This window comes from Suncus etruscus, chromosome 11 (assembly GCF_024139225.1).
Source record: "Suncus etruscus isolate mSunEtr1 chromosome 11, mSunEtr1.pri.cur, whole genome shotgun sequence".
Classification (NCBI taxonomy): Eukaryota; Metazoa; Chordata; class Mammalia; order Eulipotyphla; family Soricidae; genus Suncus; species Suncus etruscus.
Genome location: NC_064858.1, coordinates 104,964,847 through 104,987,803, shown reverse-complemented (window position 1 = coordinate 104,987,803; position 22,957 = coordinate 104,964,847). Strand labels below are relative to the sequence as shown.

The 22,957-nt window shown below is 46.7% G+C and overlaps 1 protein-coding gene across 5 annotated transcripts in view; it reads right to left on the bottom strand.

The window, feature by feature from the left end:
- IQSEC3 (IQ motif and Sec7 domain ArfGEF 3) overlaps positions 1 to 22,957 on the bottom strand; it is a 115,783-nt gene that overhangs the window by 56,423 nt on the left and 36,403 nt on the right. For all 5 annotated transcript variants that reach the window (XM_049783196.1, XM_049783197.1, XM_049783198.1 and 2 more), the window contains exon 2: positions 18,265 to 18,330. In XM_049783196.1, coding sequence (XP_049639153.1) covers positions 18,265 to 18,330 — 66 coding nt within the window. The remainder of the gene's footprint in view (positions 1 to 18,264; positions 18,331 to 22,957) is intronic.

Genomic DNA, 22,957 nt, shown 5'->3' with positions numbered 1-22,957 from the left:
ATCCATCTCTGGGATGACATGACATGGAAGGCAACTCTACTTGTGTCCCATGTCTCCCCTCTGGCATGCCCCCTCCTGTAAGGGAGAGCTCACTCACCAGCTAGAGAACTAAGGGCCTTTATACTCCCTAAGGAACTTTCCAGGTTCATGCATATTTTCTCTCAGGTGGGCTCCAAGCAGGCCGTTAAGAAGGGAAATGAGCTCTTTGTGATATGCTTTCTCACAAGTATCACCAGGAAGTTACTATTTTTGTTTGTTTTAGGGCCACACCCAGTGACGCTCAGGGGTTACTCCTGGCCATGTGCTCAGAACTTGCGCCCGGCTTGGGGGACCATATGGGACGGCAGGAATGGAACCCAGATCCGTCCTGAGTCAGCTGTGTACAAGGCAAACGTACTACTACTGCGCTATTGCTCCGGCCTCTTCCAGGAAGTTACTTTTAAGATCACACTGCAACTCCTCATATGATGGGACATGCCTGTTCTCCCAGCAGGACCATGAGGAGCCCTCTCCGCTCCCAAGGCAACCTGCTTCCCAGGCTGGAACAACCTGAGCTTTCCTAGGAATTGGCCTTGGTGCTGATCCCAAGGCTGCACCACCCTGAAAGGTTTTCAAGACTTCAAAGAACCAGTTGACTACCGAGGAGCACAAATAAATGGCTCTTTTCTTCTGTTGATGACTATTATATGCTTGCCAAGAGTAGCTAAAGGCTTTTTCTACTTTTATAATAGCAGTCAACCAAGATACTGGGACTGGTGGCTAGAAGATCCCACTTTCTCATCTCATGGGTGGAGCAAAAGTACCCACTGCCTAAAGCAGTGGCCTGACCATTATCTATGAACCATTTGGGTTTTCTATCCTCCCAGCAAATACTTTTTGGAGACACCTTGTCCAAGTAAACTGTTTAAATGAATATAAGATAAAGTTAACATGGTCTTATTTGTGGGTCCCCTCCTGAATCAAGATAGACCAAAGACCCAACGCCTTCTCACTCAGAGAAACTAGAAAGACCATCGCTGTCATCTCCAGGAGGAACATCATGCAGCCGTGCATCCACTCACACACAAGTTTGTGCACAAAAAATACTTCAACTAGTTCTATGGCTATGGTAATTTGCGTACTTTTCTTGGATCGGTTTCCTCACCTGTCCCACGAGGGAAACTTATTCATCTCTAAGAACCTTCCAGATTGGATTCCAATGTTGAGGCAATATGGCGAATCAGCCCTAATGTTTCAGGCTCTCTAAAGGATAGAATCAATTCGGCGGGGCCTGGGGATGGAGAGATAATACAGAGGGTAGGGCATTTGCCTTTCACATAGATGACCTGAGTTCAATCTCTGGCATCCCATATGGTCTGCAAGTACTTCCTGGAGTAATTACTGAGTGAATTACTCTGCTAATTCCTGAGTAGAGTAACCACTAAATCTCATGGGATATGTGCCAAAAAGTAAACAAAACACAAAACCAACTATTCCTCAACAGGAATAATTTTACACCTTATAGTTATACTCCTATATACTTTATACATCAAAGCATTAAGGATCCAAGAAATGGTCAGGCTCCCAGATAGAGATTAAAAGAGTCAGAAAGAAAATCTAATCTTGCCTTACTTCTTAGGCTTCTGTGGAAGAATATGTCTGTGAAAATTCAACATTGCCATCATTAATTAAGGGCAAAAATGTAGACTTTGGCCTGTGTCAGGAAGACCTGGAATGCACTTTCTTCTATTTACTACGTGTACTGGGGAAGTTTCCTCATTGTCTTGTGACTTTACCTCTTCATCTATCGTGTGACCATCTTAATAACTCATTTATGTGCTTGATGTAAGGAGTAAATGGAACTCACACAGCACCAACTACAGTGTCTGGTACACAGTTTGTCTTGATAAAAGGTGAGGTGGTGTTGGTTGCATTCTGGCTCACAACTATCCAACATGGAGTCCAAGAAGATTTCCTTACTTAGGAACAAGAAATTCCTAAGTGGATAGAGGAAACAAAAGAACTTATTTTTATACTCCCAGGCCTTTTCCAGCTCTCAAGATGAAACTCCAAAGTCTTTGGAGAGAGGAATGAAGATAAAATTGCTTTCTCTCACCCTTATTCTCCACTGGAGTAATAACACAGTAAAAGCCCTTGATTGCAGGAATTACTGAGTCATGCAGGCAATTGGCTCTGAGGAACCTGCTGGTTTCCTACTCCCAGAAGACCTTTAGCTATACCTTTATTCAAACCCACCATAGTGTTTGGGCATTCCTCGTGTTCAATGCATGTTGTATGGATTTGTGCTTTGGGCACTTAGTCAGGGATCAGTGAAATCCTGAGTTCAGAACCTCGATCTAGTATAAAGTATCAACAATATGGTTTCTACCTATGTTTCCCCCCTGTACCCTATTTATACATCTGGTCCAGCTGTTCCAAGCAAGAGATTCACTCCATCATCCAGACTATTGCTTGGAAGACTATCTTATTCTTCTTGGAGACATCATTTAATCCACAACCTCCTATGGAACTGGAGAGCACCCATTACAAGACTCCTTCCAAAGCACAGCCTGTGTTCTGCCTTCTTTTAGGGCCTGCTAAGCTGACCTCATATCATTGGTCCACCACCAAGTTTAGTAGGACAGGTGGCAGAGAGCCAGATAGACATTTGGACAAAAATCTGTGAGAGGAACAGATTTGCCTCCAGGAGAAGGGGAAGAATCCTAATGAACTTAGGTTGGTTCCATAAGGCATTTTCCTTTTCCTCAGGCCCCCTATCCAACTGTGGAAACAGATTCCATGAGAACAGCTCACTGGCCTGGAGAAAAAGTCACTGCTGACTATGTTAGATACAAGAATGGGACAACTATGTGAGAAGGTAAAGAGTAGAATTTGGGCGCAACAAAATAAAAAAGCATTGTGATCATAGGACATTCAGATGATAGGGTACAAGAACCTAGAAAAACCCAGGGAGATTAGTCCATGTATGGTAATATAGTGTTTGCTTATGGGAAGTAGTATTTGAGAAATTGAAAAATAGAGGATTACTATGTGTGCTCAGGACTTGTTAAAACATAACATTAGAGGAGTCACTTATTGGGAAGCTGGCTGGTGCTAACAGGGATGCTAGTGCTGACTGTACATGCCTGGTCATCTGACTGTACATATGACTCCTCTGGAGTTCTAGAGACCACTCTTGTATAACTATCAGCACTACTATCAGAGTCCATGTTCTAAACTATGCATGCTTAAATGTTAAGCCACCATACACCTGACCTAGATTCCATCTCCACCCATCCAATGCATATGTTTCCAGAGTCTGCTCCTGAGCACAGGGACAGGAATAATCCCTGAGCACAGCTGTTTGCAGCCCTCAAATCCAAAAACAAGTAAATAAGTAAAAGACAATCCACTATTCAAAACTCATTAGTGATTTTCTAACAAGGCTCCTGTATAAAGTCCACCAGGCAAATTCATGAATAATTATAATCTTACCCCCAGCCTTTTCTTCTACCCACTCACTCAAGTAGCCATTCAGTCCACACTAAAAATCTCTCCAAATCTGCCAAGCCATCTCAGACCACAATGCCTTTCACACAATTTCCTCCTGCCTGAAATTCTTATTATTCTCAAACCCTTTCCACCCACTCCTGTCTCTGCCACCCACTCCTGCCAACTTTTAGGACTCACATGTTGCCCCAGGGGGAATAATTTTCACTCTCAAATGTGCACTAATAATCTTGCTCCAATAATCTTGCTCTTACCTCTAGTTTGGCAATGACCACTTTGTGCTCTAATTACTCACTGATGCATAAGTAATCTTCCCTTCACCACACTGTGCAAACTTTGTATAACAGGTGTTTATCTCAGTAGGCTGGCTCTAAGGCATATTTAATAAATGTTGGATTGTGGAATGAATGAGTGGATGAAGGGAGGATGGATAAGTAGGTGGATGGATGGATGAGAAAGTGAGTGGGTGGAAGGATAGGGGGGTGAATGGATGAATGCATGGATGGATGGATACCTGGTTGAATATAATTTAATCTCTACTACTTCCTGTGGTAAGAGGTAGTAAAGGAAGGCTTGGTGATGTGCTTTTTAGACTGTTCATTGAAAGTACATTTTTTAGCTTGAAAAGTGCTTTTGGAAATAGACTTTGAGTACGAACCCTATTAGCCCCACTAGGAATTGTCTCAGTTACACAGTTATTTGAACCAAAGTTATTTGAGCCAAAGTAATGTCCTTCCACAGCCAAGACAGATTTAGCAAGGACTTAAAAGTTTATTCATCTCTTTTAACATGGGTCAGATTTTTGAGAATCATTCCCATGTGAGAGTTTGTTTTGGGGTGCTGCTATTGGCTCTCCATTGCAGTCAGCTTCTCCTTTTGCCCTCATTGTGTTCCTACTCTTCTTGGGGTCTTTTTCCAAGAGTCTGTTTCCCAAAGAAACCAAACATAAATGGATTTTTTTCCCTGCCTTTTTCTTGATAGCCAGAATTACTCCAATCTCCCCTGTCCAGACCTGTTCAACCTTTCTTGGTTCCAAATGCCTTCGATAAAGACTTTGGGCTGTCTTCCCAGAAAAATGCACATGATTTCTCACATGCCAACTTTTACATTTTACATTTTATATTCAGAGGCTTTAGAGACAATATAGCCAAGCTGAAAACACTATTAGGAGAGGTGGTTTGTGGTCTATCTCCCATATGTTGAGGACAGTGCCAAAGGTTGTAGGCAACTCTGACCACAAAGGGAATCCAGATGGTGTTTTCAGAGACTGGTCATTGTTTTTACTTCACATGGATGGAATTCTCATTTAAGGTAAGAGAACTTGAGTGTTCCAAGTTTCTTCATCAGTTTACCTAGATGGTTGATCTTGACCACTTTGGGTTTTGCACTTGCAAACTGGTAATATCTACTTTCTAAGAGAGCAATGAATGGCCCGGAGAGATAGCACAGCGGCGTTTGCCTTGCAAGCAGCCGATCCAGGACCAAAGGTGGTTGGTTCGAATCCCGGTGTCCCATATGGTCCCCCATGCCTGCCAGGAGCTATTTCTGAGCAGACAGCCAGGAATAACCCCTGAGCATCGCCGGGTGTGGCCCAAAAACCAAAAAAAAAAAAAAAAAAAAGAGAGAGCAATGAATATGAACAGGTCTCAGGGAAGAGTACTGAGGAAAGAGCCTCTCTGTGAGAGTAATGAATGAATATCTCACAGAACCCTGGTACCCAAGCTCGCATAGCCTCTCATAGGAGCAGACTTGGTGTAGGGAGCGTTCTAGTCCCAGGCATAGCCCATGGGGTCATGTTGCCTTCAGCCAGGATCTAGAAGGAAGCCACTGAAGAAAAACAATGTGGGGACCAGGACAGGACAGAAGATCTGGTTAGAGAGGAAACATTCAAGGGAGAGGTTCACCTACGCCAACTCCCCAAGTCCGGTTTAGTGGTGGCCCTTGACACAAACATGGAGGAAGGAATGAGGAGCCCTGAGACTTGCTACTGTTGATGTTGGTGAGTGGTTTGTGGGAGGAGGTGAGAGCAAGGCTGTGTTCCCACATGGACAATGGTGAGAAGAATAAAAACCAGAGAGGTTGCTGGGATATTCTGAAGGTAGAATAACTCCATGTTCCCCAGAGAACCTGGCCAGTTTGGCTAGTTCTCCCAGGCTCTGCCACTTTTTCTCAAAGCTCTTCTGGGCTAAAGAAACCTAGGCATTTTCCAGATAAAAGCGAACAATATGCCTCTCATTTCAAGATGTTTCACCCTTGGCTAAAACACTTTTCTCTCTCTCTCACTGGGATCAATAGTGATCTGAGACAGTGAGTTCACGTTAATAAAAGCTTTTAACAAGGAAGCCCTGTGTCCTTGGGGGTCTTGGAGGGAAATAGTGAAGGGATTGGGGTGAAGTGTATGTGAAACAAGTCCCTCTCTGCTGTTTCAAATAATAGGCTGGGAAATGCCACCAGCAGGGTGGGGTGGTGTGGGCCAAAAGGCAGCTTTTCTTTGGCCCCTGGTATGCATAGATGCCTGTCACCTACTCTTCTCTGAACCTGTTTCTTTATGAAATGGAGCAAGGGACTTTGTCATCTTAGAGCAGGGGTCCTCAAACTTTTTCAACAGGGGGCCAGTTCACTGTCCTTCAGACTGTTGGAGGGCCAGATTATAGTAAAAATAAAAATTATGAACAAATTTCTATGCACACTGCATATATCTAATTTAGAAGTGAAGAAACAAAATGGGAATAAATACAACATGTGGCCTGCGGGCCGTAGTTTGAGGATCATTGTCTTAGAGAAAGAGGCCCAGCATCCTCTGTCTCCTTGCTCTGGGCCCAGAAGCTCAAGCTGCACCATCAGGTTCCCTTACCTCTTGGTTGCAGGCCTCCAGCCCCTTTGTTCTCACCACCAGAGGCACAGACGAAATCTTTCTTATGTTGTTTCCTTCTTGCCTGCCTCACTCCCATCCCCAATGGCTCCTTGACCTTTATTATTCAAGTTGGGTCTCAGAATAGAAACCCCTGGAGTATGCCTCTGATTTCATTGCTTCTGACAGGTCCTGCTCCCTCATCTCTAGAGGCCCAGAAAGGGAAAGTCCCCCCACTTCCTCTCCAGCTCAGGGGGATATGAAAGGGAACAGCAGCCTGTGGCCTCAACATTATTCAAGTGGCCATAATGAGTAGGCTCAGGTAGACTGTCCCCAGAAGGAGAGTGAAAACATCCACTACTTCTTCACCTCAGTTGACAACATCAACACCTGGCATGCCCCACAGAGGTCTCATCTAGAAATTTCCTCAGGATACCTCGGAGAGCCCCCTTACAGTCTCCCAAGATAACTATCTCTGGAATCCTCATAGTTTTGAATGTTTGTCTTTCTCACAAATTGCCAAGCATCTGGTATCAAAATCAAGCTCTGGGAATATTCTGTCTGAGCCTTCCCCTTCTTTGCCATGAGGCAAAGCATTCCCACAGAATGGTCCACAGAATAAACTGAACACCTGAAGGCTCCTCAATTTCCAATTTCCTCAACTTTTATGGATGTGTTAATCTCTTAGGAGAAGACATGACTGGCTCTCACCATTCTTTCCCACCCAGCCCAGCCTTCAGATGAGGTTCCAGAAAGGTCATCGTTTTGGTTTGGGGGCAAGACCTGATAGTGCTCTGGACTTACCCCTGATTCTGAGCTCAGGGAATACTTACTGTGGTATCTAGAAAACATATATGATGCTGAGGATCGAATCCAAATATGTAAGGACCACATATAAGGCAAGAACCCTTGGGCCGGGTGGTGGCGCTAGAGGTAAGGTGTCTGCCTTGCCTGCGCTAGCCTTGGACGGACCGTGGTTCGATCCCCCGGCATCCCATATGGTCCCCCAAGCAGGAATGACTTCTGAGCGCTTAGCCAGGAGTAACCCCTGAGCGTTATCAAGTGTGGCCCAAAAACAAAGCAAAACAAAACAAAACAAAAAAGAACCCTACCCACTGTACTATGTTTCTGGCCCCCAGAAAGGCCATCTTTAACACTGAATACACAGCTGGTGGAATAGGCCCAAGGTTAAGGCCCTAAAGTTGATCTCAATATGAGCTCTAAACTGCAAGGTTCCCCAAACGCTGCTGAGAGTGGCCAAACAATCCAAAATAAATAATTAAATAAAATAAAAATAAGCACACAGTTGCAAGGCTCCCGCCTGGTAGACAAAGTACTTAATATTTATAGCCTAGTAACTCCAGTTTTAATTTCAGGTTTGTTTTTTCCTTTTATTGTGACCCGCTTTATGCATGCAAATATGAATAATATATATGTGAGGTTTAAAAAGAGAAAAATATTCTCTTATTTCCAGTTCAAGAAACATCACAGAAGAGGCCTTGGCTGTTAGCACTCCTCTTTCCCTAGGAAAATCTCTGTCCTGGTTTTGTGTTTAGCATTACCTAGCTCTGCCCAAGGGGCTCGTTTCCTCATTGTCTTTACGTAAGCCTCTGGGCTGCTAGGCTTTGGGCTCAAGTTTGCAGAGCCTGCAAGTGGGAAAGCCTTAATGTCTTTGGCCACCCACAGAAGAGAGGAAGGGGTTATGTATGTTCTCACACCACTGAGCTGGCAGGACTGGAAAGAAGGGGGATGCGTGTCTGACCATTTTGGCCAGTTATTAGCCTGGAAAACAGATTGGGATTCAGAAAAATAATGGGGGTTGGAGAGATAGGAGAGATATGGAGTTTACCTTGCCTGGGGCTGACCCTGGTTCAATCTACATTTCTCTATCTACTAACTTTGCCTGATCCCAGAGCAGCACAGGTATTCCCACCCCCTGCAAAGAAAGATACTGTACTTAATCTTGTTTACTATGTTGGTTAGCACCCAACAGTGTTCAGGCTTATTCCTAGCTCTGTGGTCTGGGATCATCCCTTGTGGTGTTCAGGGAACTATGTATAGTGCTGGAGATTGAACCTGGGTCAACCATAGGCAAGACAAATGCTCTACCTACATTACTATCTCTCTACCTCTGGACATCTTCTTTAGGACACCCCCTTTGGGCCCCTTGTGGTCTGGGAAGGCGTGTGGCTGATAATCTTTACCTGGACAAGGGTGGCTGTTGGGAGTGGCTCATGGGAAGGCCAGGTGACAGTCAGGTAAAACCATGAGTCTAAAGTATCACAGAGCAGAGAGGGCTTGAGTACTCTTGGGTCTCTGAAAGGAGTGTCTGTAAGCACAGGCACTATTGGCTAACACATGATCTGAGACAGCTTGTGGGTGTTACAGTGCAGACTGTGCTGAGCTGCCTAGGTGAAGGGGGACTCAGTTCTGACCTTCTCTATGTCTCCCACCAAGTCACTTATCCTCCCTATGCTTGATTGTCTCCAACAAGACAGACCCAATATGTTCAAACCCAAGCACTAGTTGGTGTCACTGGGCTAGGTCCTAGGAATACATATATGAAAGAAGTCAGATGTAAGAGGAGAAGTGCTCATAAACAAACATAAACCCTAAGTAAGCAGCAACTATTTTTTTTCGGCCACACCCATTTGATGCTCAGGGCTTACTCCGGGCTAAGTGCTCAGAAATTGCCCCTGGCTTGGGGGACCATATGGGACGCCTGGGGATCGAACGGCAGTCCTTCCTTGGCTAGCGCTTGCAAGGCAGACACCTTACCTCTAGCGCCACCTCGCCGGCACCAGAAGCAACTACTTTTTAATTTATTTTGGTATTTCCAGTATGCTATTTTACACAAGAAAGGAGGAAAGAAAGGAAGGAAGGAAGGAAGAAAGGAAGGAAGGAAGGAAGGAAGGAAGGAAGGAAGGAAGGAAGGAAGGAAGAAGGAAGAAAAAAAGGAAGGAAGGAAGGAAGGGAGGGAGGAAGGAAGGAAGGAAGAAGGAAGAAAAAAAGGAAGGAAGGAAGGAAGGGAGGGAGGAAGGAAGGAAGGAAGAAGGAAGAAAAAAAGGAAGGAAGGAAGGGAGGGAGGAAGGAAGGAAGGAAGGAAGGAAAGAAGGAAGGAAGGAAGGAAAGAAGGAAGGAAGGAAGGAAGGGAGGGAGGGAGGGAGGAAGGGAGGGAGGGAGGAAGGAAGGAAGAAAGGAAGGAAGGAAGGAAGGAAGGAAAGAAGGAAGAAAGGGAGGGAGGGAGGAAGGAAGGAAAAGAGGAAGGAAGGAAAGAAGGGAGGGAGGAAGGGAGGGAGGAAGGAAGAAAGGAAGGAAGAAAGGAAGGAAGGAAGGAAAGAAGGAAGGGAGGAAGGAAGGAAGAAAAGGAAGGAGGGAAAGAGAGAAAGAAGAGAGAAAAGAAGGGAGAAAAAGGAGGGAGGGAGAGAGGGAGGGAAGGAAGGAAAAAAAGCAGCAAAATTAACACGTGGTTTTTCAGATATTATAAAAGAATTCTGAAGAAAGCATCAGATTTCACAATAAAGAAAGAGCTTGAACTATCTGTTTTTGTTTTTGTCTCCCTCTTGGCTTGGGCTAGAATTCTTTGAATGAAAATGTGTGGATCTTGTGGATTTTGGCAAAATCTGATAACGCTCACAGCTTACTTCTGATTCTGTGCTCCAGGTTTACTCTTGGTGGTATTAGGAAGACCGGATGGGCCAGAGATAGAATTTAGGTTAGCCATGTGCAAAGCAATTGCCCTACACACTGTTCTGTCACATTAGCCCCTGGCTGGTATAAGTGTTGAAGCTCTAAATTAGAACAGTGCAAAGAGAAGCATATCCAGAAGGTAATAAGAGCCAGGTGGCTGGGTCTTGAGCCATGAAGGTGGGCATGAGCCACGGAATAGCATGGGTCTGAGATGGACAACCAGACAGATCCACTATAGTTCAGGTCCAAGAACTCACTAGCTGGTGTCATTGGAAAAGTCCCTTAACTTCCTAGGGCCAATATCCTTATATGACAGAATTTTGCTGTAAATGGTAGTAAAATAACCTCCGCTGCACTCATCAATACTTGGTCATTGACAGTTGTCATTCTTCTTTTTTTTTTTTTTTTTTTTTGGTTTTTGGGCCACACCTGGCAGCATTCAGGAGCTACTCCTAGCTATCTGCTCAGAAATAGCTCCTGGCAGGCATGGGGGTACCATATGGGACACAGGGATTCGAACCAACCAGCTTAGGTCCTGGATCGGCTGCTAGCAAGGCCAACGCCGCTGTGCTATCTCTCCAGCCCCGACAGTTGCCATTCTTAATCTGGACCTTACTCTGAACCAGGTTCTGGTTCCTGCACAATTGCTCCTGGGTTGCAAAGGCCTCCTCAGGTCCTCCTTAAGATGTTGTCCGCACCCCACCCCACCCCACCCCCAGTCCTTTGAGGGTGAATGACACAGAATTGGCACACACAGCACAGAACAGTTGCAGGGTAGTGGTGAAGGGGGAGGGTTATCATATTTCCCTGGCCCAAAACATTCAATGTGGTTGTCCTATTGCCACCCAGACCAGCCCTCCCTCACCTCAGCCAAACAGACACTTCTTTGGCTCTGAGTCATTTCCAGATTCAGATTCATCACCTGCCAGGGGAAAGGACACCAAGGGTCTCTATAGTCTATAGTAGTAGTAGTAGTAGTAGTGGCAGAGTGAGTGTGTGTGTGTGTGTGTGTGTGTGTGTGTGTGTGTGTGTGTGTGTGTATGTAAAGCAGGAGTCTTTACTCCTACACAATGGCAGTGCTCAGAATCTTCAACTCCTTTTTCAAAAAATGTTAGTAGGTGTGGGTTGAGCCATCCAGCACTGCTTAGGAAGCCTACTGGCTCTTCCTAGCAATTCTCAACCAACTGGGCCATTAGTTCAAGGCGAAGGTCTGAGGATACAGTGCTGCTTACATGCCAGGAATTGGCCAGGCCACCTGGATGGTGCTCAGGGGGTCTCTAAGGCTGTACCCTGCAATGTTTGGGCATTGACTCAAACAAACTGTGAAGGGAAATCTGCTTCTTTTTCTCACTTTTGTTCAACACAGTATTACCTTACCATACTTAGCACCTACCTGTTTGACTACAATGTCATCCTGACCTGTGTAAACCAACCCACTCCACCCCTCACCCCCCAGATGACCATTTCCTGCATGTTTAAATATAATCAAGCCAAGGGCTCAGCTTTTGGAGATGGCTTCTTTCAGCAGACACCAGTACTAAGTAAATCAGGTTTCTTTTTTCTTGTACCTCTGAGTGTGTGTCTTTTGTCTCTTCCCTTTGCAGGGCAATTCCACTGGAAACCAGAGGAAGGAGCTAGAGTGACAGTACAGCAGATATGATGCTTGCCTTGCACACAGCTGACCCAGGTCCAGTCCTACCACCCTATAAATCTCCCTGAGCCAAAGGTGATTCTGCATGCATGACATATACCAGAACTCCTGTATTCCTTCTCCAACCCCAAAGATTAACTTTCTTGCAGAAAATCATTCCTGCTATCCAGCTTGAATCTGTCTCATAGCAGCAGAAACCATTGGCCAACTGAGAACCGCCATGTTATTTTCTTTCTGCGAGTCTTACAGGTTTTCCAAAAGGGATTTGGGAGGAAGAATGGAAGAGTGCAGGACATATTGGCTTTGGAAAAAAGGGGCCCTCAAAAGCCCAGCTGGGGAGCCCTCCACAGGCAAGTATGTTAGTGGTTATTGCCAGGTTTAAAACCTTCCTATACCAGTGGAGTTCTACTGTCTCCTTAGGAGAACTGGCAACCATCAGGTACAAAATTTTCTGGAATAAACGTCTCTGTTCTTAAGCCATAGGAGCCTGTGTGCTGGTGGACAACAAGGTGCCAGGTAAATAACTTTCTCTCCTGTCTTGATATTAAGAAAGTCTCCTTCAGGTCTGTTGGCATAACTTGATAGGTATCCTTTGCAAAGTGGTCCTCAGCATGCAGCATGCTTTCTCTCTCTCTCTCTCTCTCTCTCTCTCTCTCTCTCTCTCTCTCTCTCTCTCTCTCTCTCTCTCTCTCTCTCTCTTTCTCTCTCTCTCTCTTTCTCTCTCTCTCTCTCTCCACTTTGTATGGCTTGACTTGACATCAGAAAGACTGCCTCCCCATGCTCATTGCTGCCATGTCAAGGAGGAGCTGACCTGACCCCTTGTAGTGCAATGATCCTGAACATGAAGCAGTTCATATCAAGTCCAAACTAACAGAAGGCCCCAGGGTACTATTTCTGGGAATGAAAAACAAAAACAAACTAAAGGAACACAGAGAAACTGGCCTGCACAAGCAACCTGTCCTCAAACAGCTTCCCATAGCTTTGGGAGAATCGAAAAACATCACAAGACAAAGCTTTTGTACTAGTTTCTGGAGTTGATGTGTGGATGTGTGTGTGTGTGTGTGTGTGTGTGTGTGTGTGTGTGTGTGTGTGTGAGATGTGGGCCTGTGAGTCTGTGTGGTCTCTGGATGTGTGTGTGATGTGAGGCTGAGTCTCTGTAGTGTCTAGATGTGCTTAATGTGTATGTAGGGCCTGCGGTATGTGGATGCATGTGATGTGGCGTGTGTGAGATGAGGTGTGTATGATGTGTGGGTGTGTGTGATGTAGAGTGTGAGTCTGTTTGGTATATGTCGGGAGTTCCTCCCTGAAAAGAACGTCAAAAATCCTACCAAGACAGTTTCCTAGTAAGCTATCGAATCAAGGGGGAGGAAGCCTTACCCACCCCCCACCCCCAAGTTTCAGTACTTTGGCACTTATTTTGCCTCTTAGGCTTCCTGAGTGTCAGAGGGGAGAGATGCAAGCAAAAGGCACAGAGAGGAGAAGTGACAGACCACACAGCTCTCAGGGGACTGATTTCTCTAGCTCCAGAATCCAATTCTCTTCCACCTTCCAGGTGATCCCTTATCCTGGTGTTCTCTCTCCCAGGGCATTCCACTGTGGGTCCAGAGAATATCTCAGGAGAGTGGGGAGCCAACTTGCTCCAGAAGCGCGCCCCCTCCACACCTCCAGCAGGTTGGAGGCTAAAGTCCTTCAATCTTCAATCCTCAGAAATCCTGACAGCTCCCTCCCACCCAAATGCACCACCCACCCTGCAACAGGGTGGAAGGGTGGAGGCCTGAGGAGTGATAAAGGGGTGGAAATGGAGGTTTCAGAAGCTTCTCAGCTTCGAGTTAGGTCACCTGATCTTCACTCCACAAAAACGTGGGAAGCCAGCCACTAGGTTTCAAGTCCTTCAGAATAGGCACAAAGAGATCCCAGATTCTCCAGACCTGGACAGTACCAAGGAGCAGAAGGACTACACTTCCCTCCAGCGAGGAATTCCCAGCTCTGCAGCACCGTGCTCCCCCCCAAACACTCCCTCATGGGCAGAACCTACACGTGAGCTTCCAGAGTGCCAATGTGACGCCTTAGAGCCCCAGCCCAGCTGTTGGAAGACTAAACAGTATCGATTGAGAATTGAATTGCTCGGTAATCACTGAGTAAACACTGGCTGGACCATTGATCAAGCAGGGGAGAGACCAGAGGGGGGCGAGGCACTGGCAGAGCAAAGGCTGGCAGCGGTTGTTGCTTGGAAAGGGGCCCCTTCTCTCCTCCAGCAGAGACCCCCCCCCCCATCTGCCGCATTTTCCCGTCTGCTCTAAGACCTCAGACACAGAGGGGAGGAGCACCAGGAGGGGTGTTTGAGCTAGATTTCTCTAGATTTGGGGGTAATGGAATGCCAGGTAAAGGGGCTACAAGACCTCTTGAATATGGGTGGAGCAATCGGAACCCCAGCACCTAGAGAAAACTGGGAGCTGAAGCGCTAATCATACAGAAACGGTGGTTAATGCTATATAACTGGATTTAATTTTTATTTTCTTCTTGAGAGTTTTGTATGTTCCACATCTCCAGCGACTATAACGTACAATCAGGGAAAATAGATGCTATTTAAGATGGAAGAAAATGACTGAAAAATTGGTGCTCTTTCAAAAAAGAAAAAAAAAAAAAAAGAACTAACAAACCTCTTGGTGGTTGGGTAGAAGAATTTGCTTCTAGGTGTGGAATGGTTCTCCAGAGACACGAAGGAGCAGTGGTCTGGTCTCAAGAAAACTGGCTTCTCCCCATCTCAGTACTTTTGGGTGGTTACCCCCTGTGGTGAATAGGGCTTACTCCTGGTAGATTTGCGGGGAGGGACCATATAGGATGCCAAGGATAGAATCCAGTGGGTCGCATGCAAGGCAAACACTCAACTCATTGTACCATCTCTTGGATTCCATCCCTGTACTTATCTGGAGATAAAATATCGACAACATCCCTGGCATGTTCAATAAATATTGTGTTCAGTAAATATTAGTGCCTTGCCTCCTAGAGGGAGGGCGGGTGGTAAAGAGGAAGGAACAAATACCAAGGTTGTCATTTCAGTCTGGGGGACCCAGAGTGCCCAGCCACACGCCCCTTTTTCCTCCACAGCATTAGGACTTGTTTGCCCTGTGCTACCTCCCTGGTGCTTCCCCTTCCTGACCTCTACCCCATTATTCTAATAAGGGTTAGCCTTGGTTCCAGGACCACCCCCGGAGACAAATGGGCTGCCATTTGATTCAGTGCTAGGAGGAGGCTGGCCAGCGCCAGGGTCATTGTTCCAAATGTCTTGGAGAGTCTGAGAAGGAGGCGAGCCCCTGGGATTGAAACTAGGGCTGCAATTACCAGCCTATTCAGTTCCCCAGAATAAAGTCTTGCCATTAGCTAAGTGCGCAGGAGGAAGTGGGGAAAGAGGGGAAGCCTGGTGGGCTTTGACCATCTGCTCCCACTCCCACCGAAGCGTCCCCTGAGGGTCCGATTAACACCCACCCACACGTACACACACCGTACACACACACACACACACTGTACACACATACACACACACACACACACACAACACACCATCACCACCACCACCACCACTTCTTCTCCAACTCAGTTTGTCTGAGTGGGAAACCACAGCATAGCAATAGTCAAGTCTAGGGGGATGAGTACTGGTTCTTCCAGCCTCCAAGAGAGCAGCCAACTCATCAATGGCCATGACACCCCATTCTTGGGAGCAGTGGGCTCTCTCCTGTAAGAGTCCAGCTCTCAGACTCAACCCACTTTGGGTCTTCCCTTTATTTGGGGCTCTGCTCCTGACCTCAGCCCCCTCCCCTCCAGTCTCCCTTACAGATGAGTAGAGATGCCTCGCCTTAGTTTCCAGGGGCTGAGACTGCCCTGCTTCTTTGGGAAAGGGCAAGGATCTCTCCCGGACTTGTGAATCTTCCTAGGTGGAGGGTTTGTAGCTTGGTTTCCCCCCTATAAAACAATGTCTCCTTTGAGGGGCCCCAGGATGATCCAGCTCCCATGGGGTTGCCATTTTTTCCTTATTGAAAGAAGGTAGATTTCCTGGGTGTAGGGTGGGCACTGAATGATTATTTTCTTTTTATGAAAAGTGGATGGTGGGCTAAGTTAGCTTGGACACCTCTAGTTGAGATCACTCCAGGTGGGCCCAGAGATACAAGGGTTTGGGTTGAACCCTACTTCTTCAAGTGGGGGTCAGGGAAGGGATAGAACCTCAACCTTGATCACTGAGGAAAAGGCCAGATGAATCCACATACCAAAGGCTCCAAGGCCCCTGATTTTCTTGGTCAAACCTTTACTGGACTTTTCTACAGAGACCATATCCCTCTCAGAGAATCCAGGCTTGGCAGCAGCCTGTAGAGCTACTAGGAATCCAGACTGACCAGTGAGGCCTAGCCAGTTCCAGGACCTAGCCCAGCCCTGGGTCTCCTTAGGAGGATCCAGAGGGTTTGGAGCCCCTCATACCTCATAAAGTCCCAGCCTGGCCTACATTTGCTGCGTTCTTGTAACAGTTGGAGAGATTTGGGCTTTCCCAGAGGTAGGACTCTGGGTAACAGGATGGGGAACAGGCACTGGGAAGGGACCAGCAGTGGTTTGGGAGCAGGAATGTTGGGAGGCTGAAGGAAGAAAACTTGTCTTAGTCTGATCCCCCCCTCCCAGGGGGACCAACCACAGACAGACTGACAGACACACACTGGTAGACAATCATGAAACAGCCTGGGGCCCTCTTCTCAGAGAAGCTGACACACTGCTGTCGGGTGGACAGACAGACAGAGACATAAATATGCCAATGACAAGCCAGACAAGCAGACAAGACAACCTTGAAAAACAGGGAATCAAGACAGAGAGCCTCAGAAGTTCTGGACCAATGTGGGGACAAGTTTCCCTCCCCACTGAGTCCTTACCCCAAAACGGTGTGGGGGATGCAGGAGACAGAACTGAGGGCTGCTCCAGAGTCGGCACTCAGAAAGTTCCTCACCTCCCCAGACCCTCTGTCCATGTCTCCCCTGAGAGAACTTGAAGACCACAAATTTTCTCCCACACCACCCCGAACATGCAAAAAAAATAAAAACCCCTAGATCCTCAGTCTGCCAGCCCTCAGGAGAGAGATGCACCCATGCCAGAACCCCCCACTCCCAACAGTAGCTAAGGTAAAACTCCAGTGTTTCCTCAGAGCCAGGTTTCTTGGAGGCAGCGTGCTTGGTTGGCCTGGGTATTCACTGTGCTGAGGGTGCTGGGGGGGGGGGGGGTCCACTTCTACTATTATTTTATCTGGGATTTCCCCAGGACTCACTGAATTTATGGAATTCAATGGAATTAATCAATCAATTAATTAATTAAGCTGGAAAAGAATTAGCATGAGGAGTCCTGGCCTCAAATGCCATTCTGGGTCTTGGAACATTCTGGCTATGGGATTGTGGGCAAGTCCCTTGAACTCTCACCCCTGTTCTCCTCTCCCCTGAGATTAGGATATCAAACCCATCTGGCTCTGCCTGACTGAGTTGCAAGGGTCCTCAAACTTTTTAACAGGGGGCCAGCTCACTGTCTCTCAGACCATTGGAGGGTCTGACTATAGTAAAAACAAAACTTATGAACGAAGTCTTATGCACACTGCATAGATCTTATTTTGCAATGAAGAAACAAAACAGATACAAATACAATATGTGGCCCTCGGGCCATAGTTTGAGGACCACTGGAGTTGAGGGAGGTTCAATGAGATTCCACATAATATGACTTTCTGCATAGACCAGCTGCCAGAAGGCAACAGAAATGTTAGAACTGAGAAAAGTTGGGGGAAGAGAGACCAAAGTGGATAAAGGGGCCTGTGTTGCCAGCACACAGAATAGGACAGAGCAAGGGGGGGATGGTGGACAGGGAGAAGAGAAATGGGGGAACAAGGGCCAGAGATTCTGAGGCATATGGTAGGGGGAAGAGAAAGACTACAGATAAAGGAGGGGGGGGGGACAAAACAGAATGAATAAAAGCCCAGGACTGACCTTCCTTCCCAGGCCACCAGCTACTCAAGGAAGGTCAGAAAATGCTTAAAATGAAAGCCATCTTGGTTCTGTTGTGGGAAGAGAAAGGTTAGAGCAGAAAGCATAAATCTGTGGTATTTGAGGAAGGAGTGGATGCCTAGTGAGTGTCAAACTACTTACTAGGCAAGACACATCATTATAGAAATTGGGTTTTGGATGGACTGGAAGGATAGAGGGAAAGGAGCTTGCTTTGTATACAATTGAACCTGGTTCGACCCCCAGCACCACATACGGTCCCCAAGCATCACCATGAGTAATCCTTGACCGTAGAGCCAGGAGTAAGCCCTGAATACCACCAGGTGTGCTCCCCAGATTTCTTTAAATAGTAACAAAGGGCAATGGCCTTAAACTTGGGAATAGCTCATCTGGGGACCACGGGAAGGAAAGAAAAATGGAAGTCAGAGGAACAAGGCTTGAAAAAACAAAAACAAAACAACACACACATTCACACACAAGACTCAAGAGGAAGCAGTCAAATGGTGCCAGATGTATGCTTTGGTGTAGGGGGAGGTGGGGACAGAAAAACAACCAGGAAATCGCACCTTTGGGAGGCCAGGTCGGAGCAGTCAGCAGCTGGGCAGCAGAACTGGTGCAGCACCGTCTCATTCCTGAGGGTGGAGAGGAGGGAGAAGGTTAGCTAGGGGTCAGACATACCCAGGAGTTTCTACCTCAGACCATGCCCCGGGGTGTCACCAAAAACTGCCATGGGAAGGAAGTGCTGAGCATGGATTCTGTTCTCAAGGTTTTATCAATCACTCTACCATCACCTGTTTGCAGCCTCCGACTATAAACTTCCCCACTAGGGATTCTATTCATTCTGCTCCAGGATTGGCGCTGTCATCGTTCTTTATAAGTCTGTTTCTCACTCAGCAGAACTAGGTTGTAGATGCTTGTATCAGGCACAGATTTGTATGCAGTAAACATTTCTAAGCTGATTACTCGCAAAGATACAAACATGCACTCAGTAGCTGTTAGTGTTGCTTCAAGTCCAAGGTAGATGTTTGATGTGGGATTTGTTTGATGCAGATGAAAAAGCCAGCCCAGCAGGCTGTATTTTAGAGCCGGCTCCACTGCTCGCCAGCTGAGTGGCACCCGGTTCACCTTTTCAGGGCCTCACATTTATTTACTCTTGCAAAAAGGACTGAACTGGAGAAGTGGCTCTCAGCGAGCTGCTCTTCAGAATCACTGGGAGAGATGTTTTAAATACTGATGCCAGGGTTGGAGAGACAGGAGAGGGATTAAGGAACTTGACTGGCATGTGGCTGACCCTGGTTTGATTCCCAGAACCAGATGATCCCCCAGAGCCATTGGAGCAACCACCAGCACAGGGTTCCAGGCAGCCCCAGATGTGTTCCCCAAACACATAGCTATAAATTATTGATTCTTCATTCCAATCACCCTGGATTAATTCACCCAGTCAGGGTTCTTGGGCCAGGGCACCAGGACTTTTCCAAAGCTCCCAGACATTTCCAAAGACATTCAGAACCAACATGAAAATGCAGCGATTCTAATATCTTCTCTGAGCCAACTTGGGTTTTTCTATTGAAATGACTTTTTCAGAAGGGTACGCTGTACTCTGTGATCTTTAAGCTCTTAGCAAGTAGTTACTCCCCTGAGCCCTATATAGGCAGAGAATGTTAGGCCTGGAAAGGGCCACTCTACACCCCACCCAAAGTTCAACCTATAGGGATTTTGTTTGTTTTTGGGTCACACTGAAGGCATCGCTCAGGGGTAACTCTTGGCTCTGAGCTCAGAAATTGGTCTTGGCAGGCTCGGAGACCATATGGGATGCTGGGATTCGAACCACCATCAGTCCTGGGTCGGCTGCTTGCAAGGCAAATGCCCTACTGCTGTGCTATCTCTTTGGCTCTAACCTATAGGGATTTTTTGTTTGTTTGGGTCACACCCGTTGGCACTCAGGGTTACTCCTGGCCTCCTGGCTCTATGCTCAGAAGCTTCTACTGACAGGTTCAAGGGACCATATGGGATACTAGGATTCGAACCAGGGTTCGTCCTGTGTTGGCCATGTACAAGGCAAATGTCTTACCATTGTGCTAGCGCTCTGGCCCCTTATAGGGATTTTTTAATTTCCTTTAACCCCAGATGCTTGTACAAATTCAATCTTTATTGACTTCAGTATATGCTTTGTAGTACTATGTGATGCCCTGAGCATTGCCAGGTGTGACTCGTGAACACATAACCAGGAGGAGCCCCTAATTTTTATCAGGTGTGACACCCTAACCAATGCCCCACCCCATGAAAAAAAAAGCAGATTCAATCTACTTTAGAAGTCCATTTTGAAAAAATAATAGCATTTGAGATAGCTTTATAGTGCAAGGCAAGTGCCTTAATTCCTGTACTATCTCATCGACCCCGAAGAGCAAAGAAAATGGGGGTGGGGGTGTCCACACCAGGCGGTGCTCAGGAATTACTCCTAGCTCTGCACTCAGAAATCGCTCCTGGCTTGGGGGACCATATGGGACGCCAGGGATTGAACCCAGGTCCATCCTGGGTCAGCTGTGTGCAAGGCACATGCCCTATCACTGTGCTATTGCTCGACCCCAAGAGCGAATTTTTCATAAGGGTTTTCAAGTTATAAGGAACTCCTGTCTTCTGACCTCTGCGATTTCACGTCTGGAATTTTATACCCTTGAAACGCAAGTCCTTGTTCAGAAAGGCTCTTGTACAGATTGTTGTGGTAGCATTGCTTTTAATGGGAGGGAGCTAAACAACGGGAAATAACCCCAATCACCATCAATCAGGGAATGGTGGCGCAAATTGCAATCATTTCATCTGCATCTTGTAATTATGTGCTGCGTGCCCATGCAAAACATGCGCTGCTTCTCGGTAGAGAGGGATATGCTCAGAAAATCACATCGAGCCAAACCTCCCGTTGCTTGGGCCATGAAGCGAGGCATGAGAGTATGGATCCACTGATGGAATATTCTCCTATTAATGCCCGTTTACTTGTTTTTTTGTTTGTTTCTGGGCCACACAGAGTGGTGGTCAGGGCTTTCTTCTGATTCTGAGTTCAGGGATCTTCCTGGTGGAGATCAGGGAATCATATGGAGTGTCACGGATCAAACCACATGCAAGGCAAACGTTCTACCTGCTGTACAATCATTCGAGCTTCTGTATTCACTTTTTTTGTTTTGCTTTGTTTTGGGTCCCACCCGGTGGCACTCAGGGGTTACTCCTGGCTCTGTGCTAAGAAGTTGCTCCTAGCAGGCTTGGGGAATCATATGGGATGCAGGGAATCAAACTTGGATCCGTCCTGGGTCAGCTGCATGCAAAGCAAGCACCCTACGCTGTGCTGTCACTCCAGCCCTGTATTCACTTTTTTTTTTTTGGTTTTTGGGCCACACCCGGCGGTGCTCAGGGGTCACTCCTGGCTGTCTGCTCAGAAATAGCTCCTGGCAGGCACGGGGGACCCTATGGGACACCGGGATTCGAACCAACCACCTTTGGTCCTGGATCGGCTGCTTGCAAGGCAAACGCCGCTGTGCTATCTCTCCGGGCCCCTGTATTCACTTTTTATGACAATTTTTTTTTTATTTATTTATTTTTATTTTTATTTTTTGTTTGTTTTTTTTGGGCCACACCCAGCAGTGCTCAGGGGTCACTCCTGGCTGTCTGCTCAGAAATAGCTCCTGGCAGGCACGGGGGACCATACGGGACATCGGGATTCGAACCAACCACCTTTGGTCCTGGATCGGCTGCTTGCAAGGCAAACACCGCTGTGCTATCTCTCCGGGCCCAGTTTTTTTATTTTTAATTTTTTTATTTTGTTCTGTTTGTGGTCACATCCAATTTTACTTAGTGTTTACTCCTGGCTCTGTGCTCAGAGATCACCCATGCTAGCAGTATTTGCTGACCAGATGTGGAGCCAGAGTTCAAACCTAGTTTGACTATGTGCAAGACAAGAGTCTCATCTGCTGCCTGTTTCTGTTTCTCTCTGTCTCTCTGTCTCTGTCTCTGTCTCTCTGTCTCTGTCTCTCTCATCTCTCTCTGTCTCTCTGTCTCTCTCTGTCTCTGTCTCTCTCATCTCTCTCTGTCTCTCTCTGTCTCTCTGTTTCTGTCTCTGTCTCTCTGTCTCTGTCTCTCTCTGTCTCTCTGTTTCTGTCTCTGTCTCTCTGTCTCTGTCTCTCTCTGTCTCTCTGTCTCTGTCTCTGTCTCTCTCTGTCTCTCTGTCTCTGTCTCTGTCTCTCTCTCTCTCTCTCTATCTCTCTCATGCCATGACAGTTCATCATGGAACAAATTATCTCCCCATTTTTCACAAAGAAGAAATCAAAGGCCCAGAGGAAAGAAGTGGCTTGTTCTCAGAGTCTCAAAGCTATTAAGAAGCGGTTAACCCCAGGCAAGCTGCAATCAAGAGTCTTTTAGGGGAGGCTCTATTTTCAGGGGTTATTCCTAGCAATTCTGGAGGGCGGTAATAGGGTGGTGGGGATCAAACCTGGGCCCTCCTGCGAAGCCTAGAGCAGAGTGAGACAGTATAAGGGTCCCTACCCCCAATGCCCTAAAGCTTTCTATTGATGGTCAGACCCACCCACACCTGGGATAAGGGGGGTGGAATCTTGAATAAAGAATAATAGAGTGTGGCTGGGGGGGGAGGAAGGAAGGGGAGAGAGAGCCAGAAAGTCAGAGGAGAAGCAGTTTAGAAGAAGCTCCTTGGAATCAACTGAGCATAGAAGCCATGTGAGGAAATGCACATGGCGGACAGGACCATAGAATAAATGGAACTGTCTCTGATGAAACCTTAACTGACTGCTTGTGATTATTTCACCTTATTTCACCGCCATTGTCCTGCATTTTCAGACAATTCTGCCAAAGGGCCTAGAGGTGCCATACTGAGGAAGGCTTCACCCAACACTAGGAGATGGAACTGTATAATCTCCCTCAGATGCAGCAAACAGGAAGCAAAATAAGGGAATATAGACCATATTGGATGATGACACAACTATAGTCTTAGATGACAAAACTCACATCACCTGGCTGTGGCGATTGAGAGAAGAAAGAAAGAGGTAAACTAGACGTGACCTAAAGACAGTGATTGAGGACCTAGGGCACTTTGGTGGTAGTAAGGTGCCGTAATTTGCACATCAGAACCAGAAATGCTATCATGATTGCAACTATATTAACTAAACTACAATAAAAAGAGAGTATTACAGAAAAAAGAAAATGAGGTTTTAGGAAGTCTGGATCTGGAGAAGCCAAAGGAAGATGGTGTTCAATCTT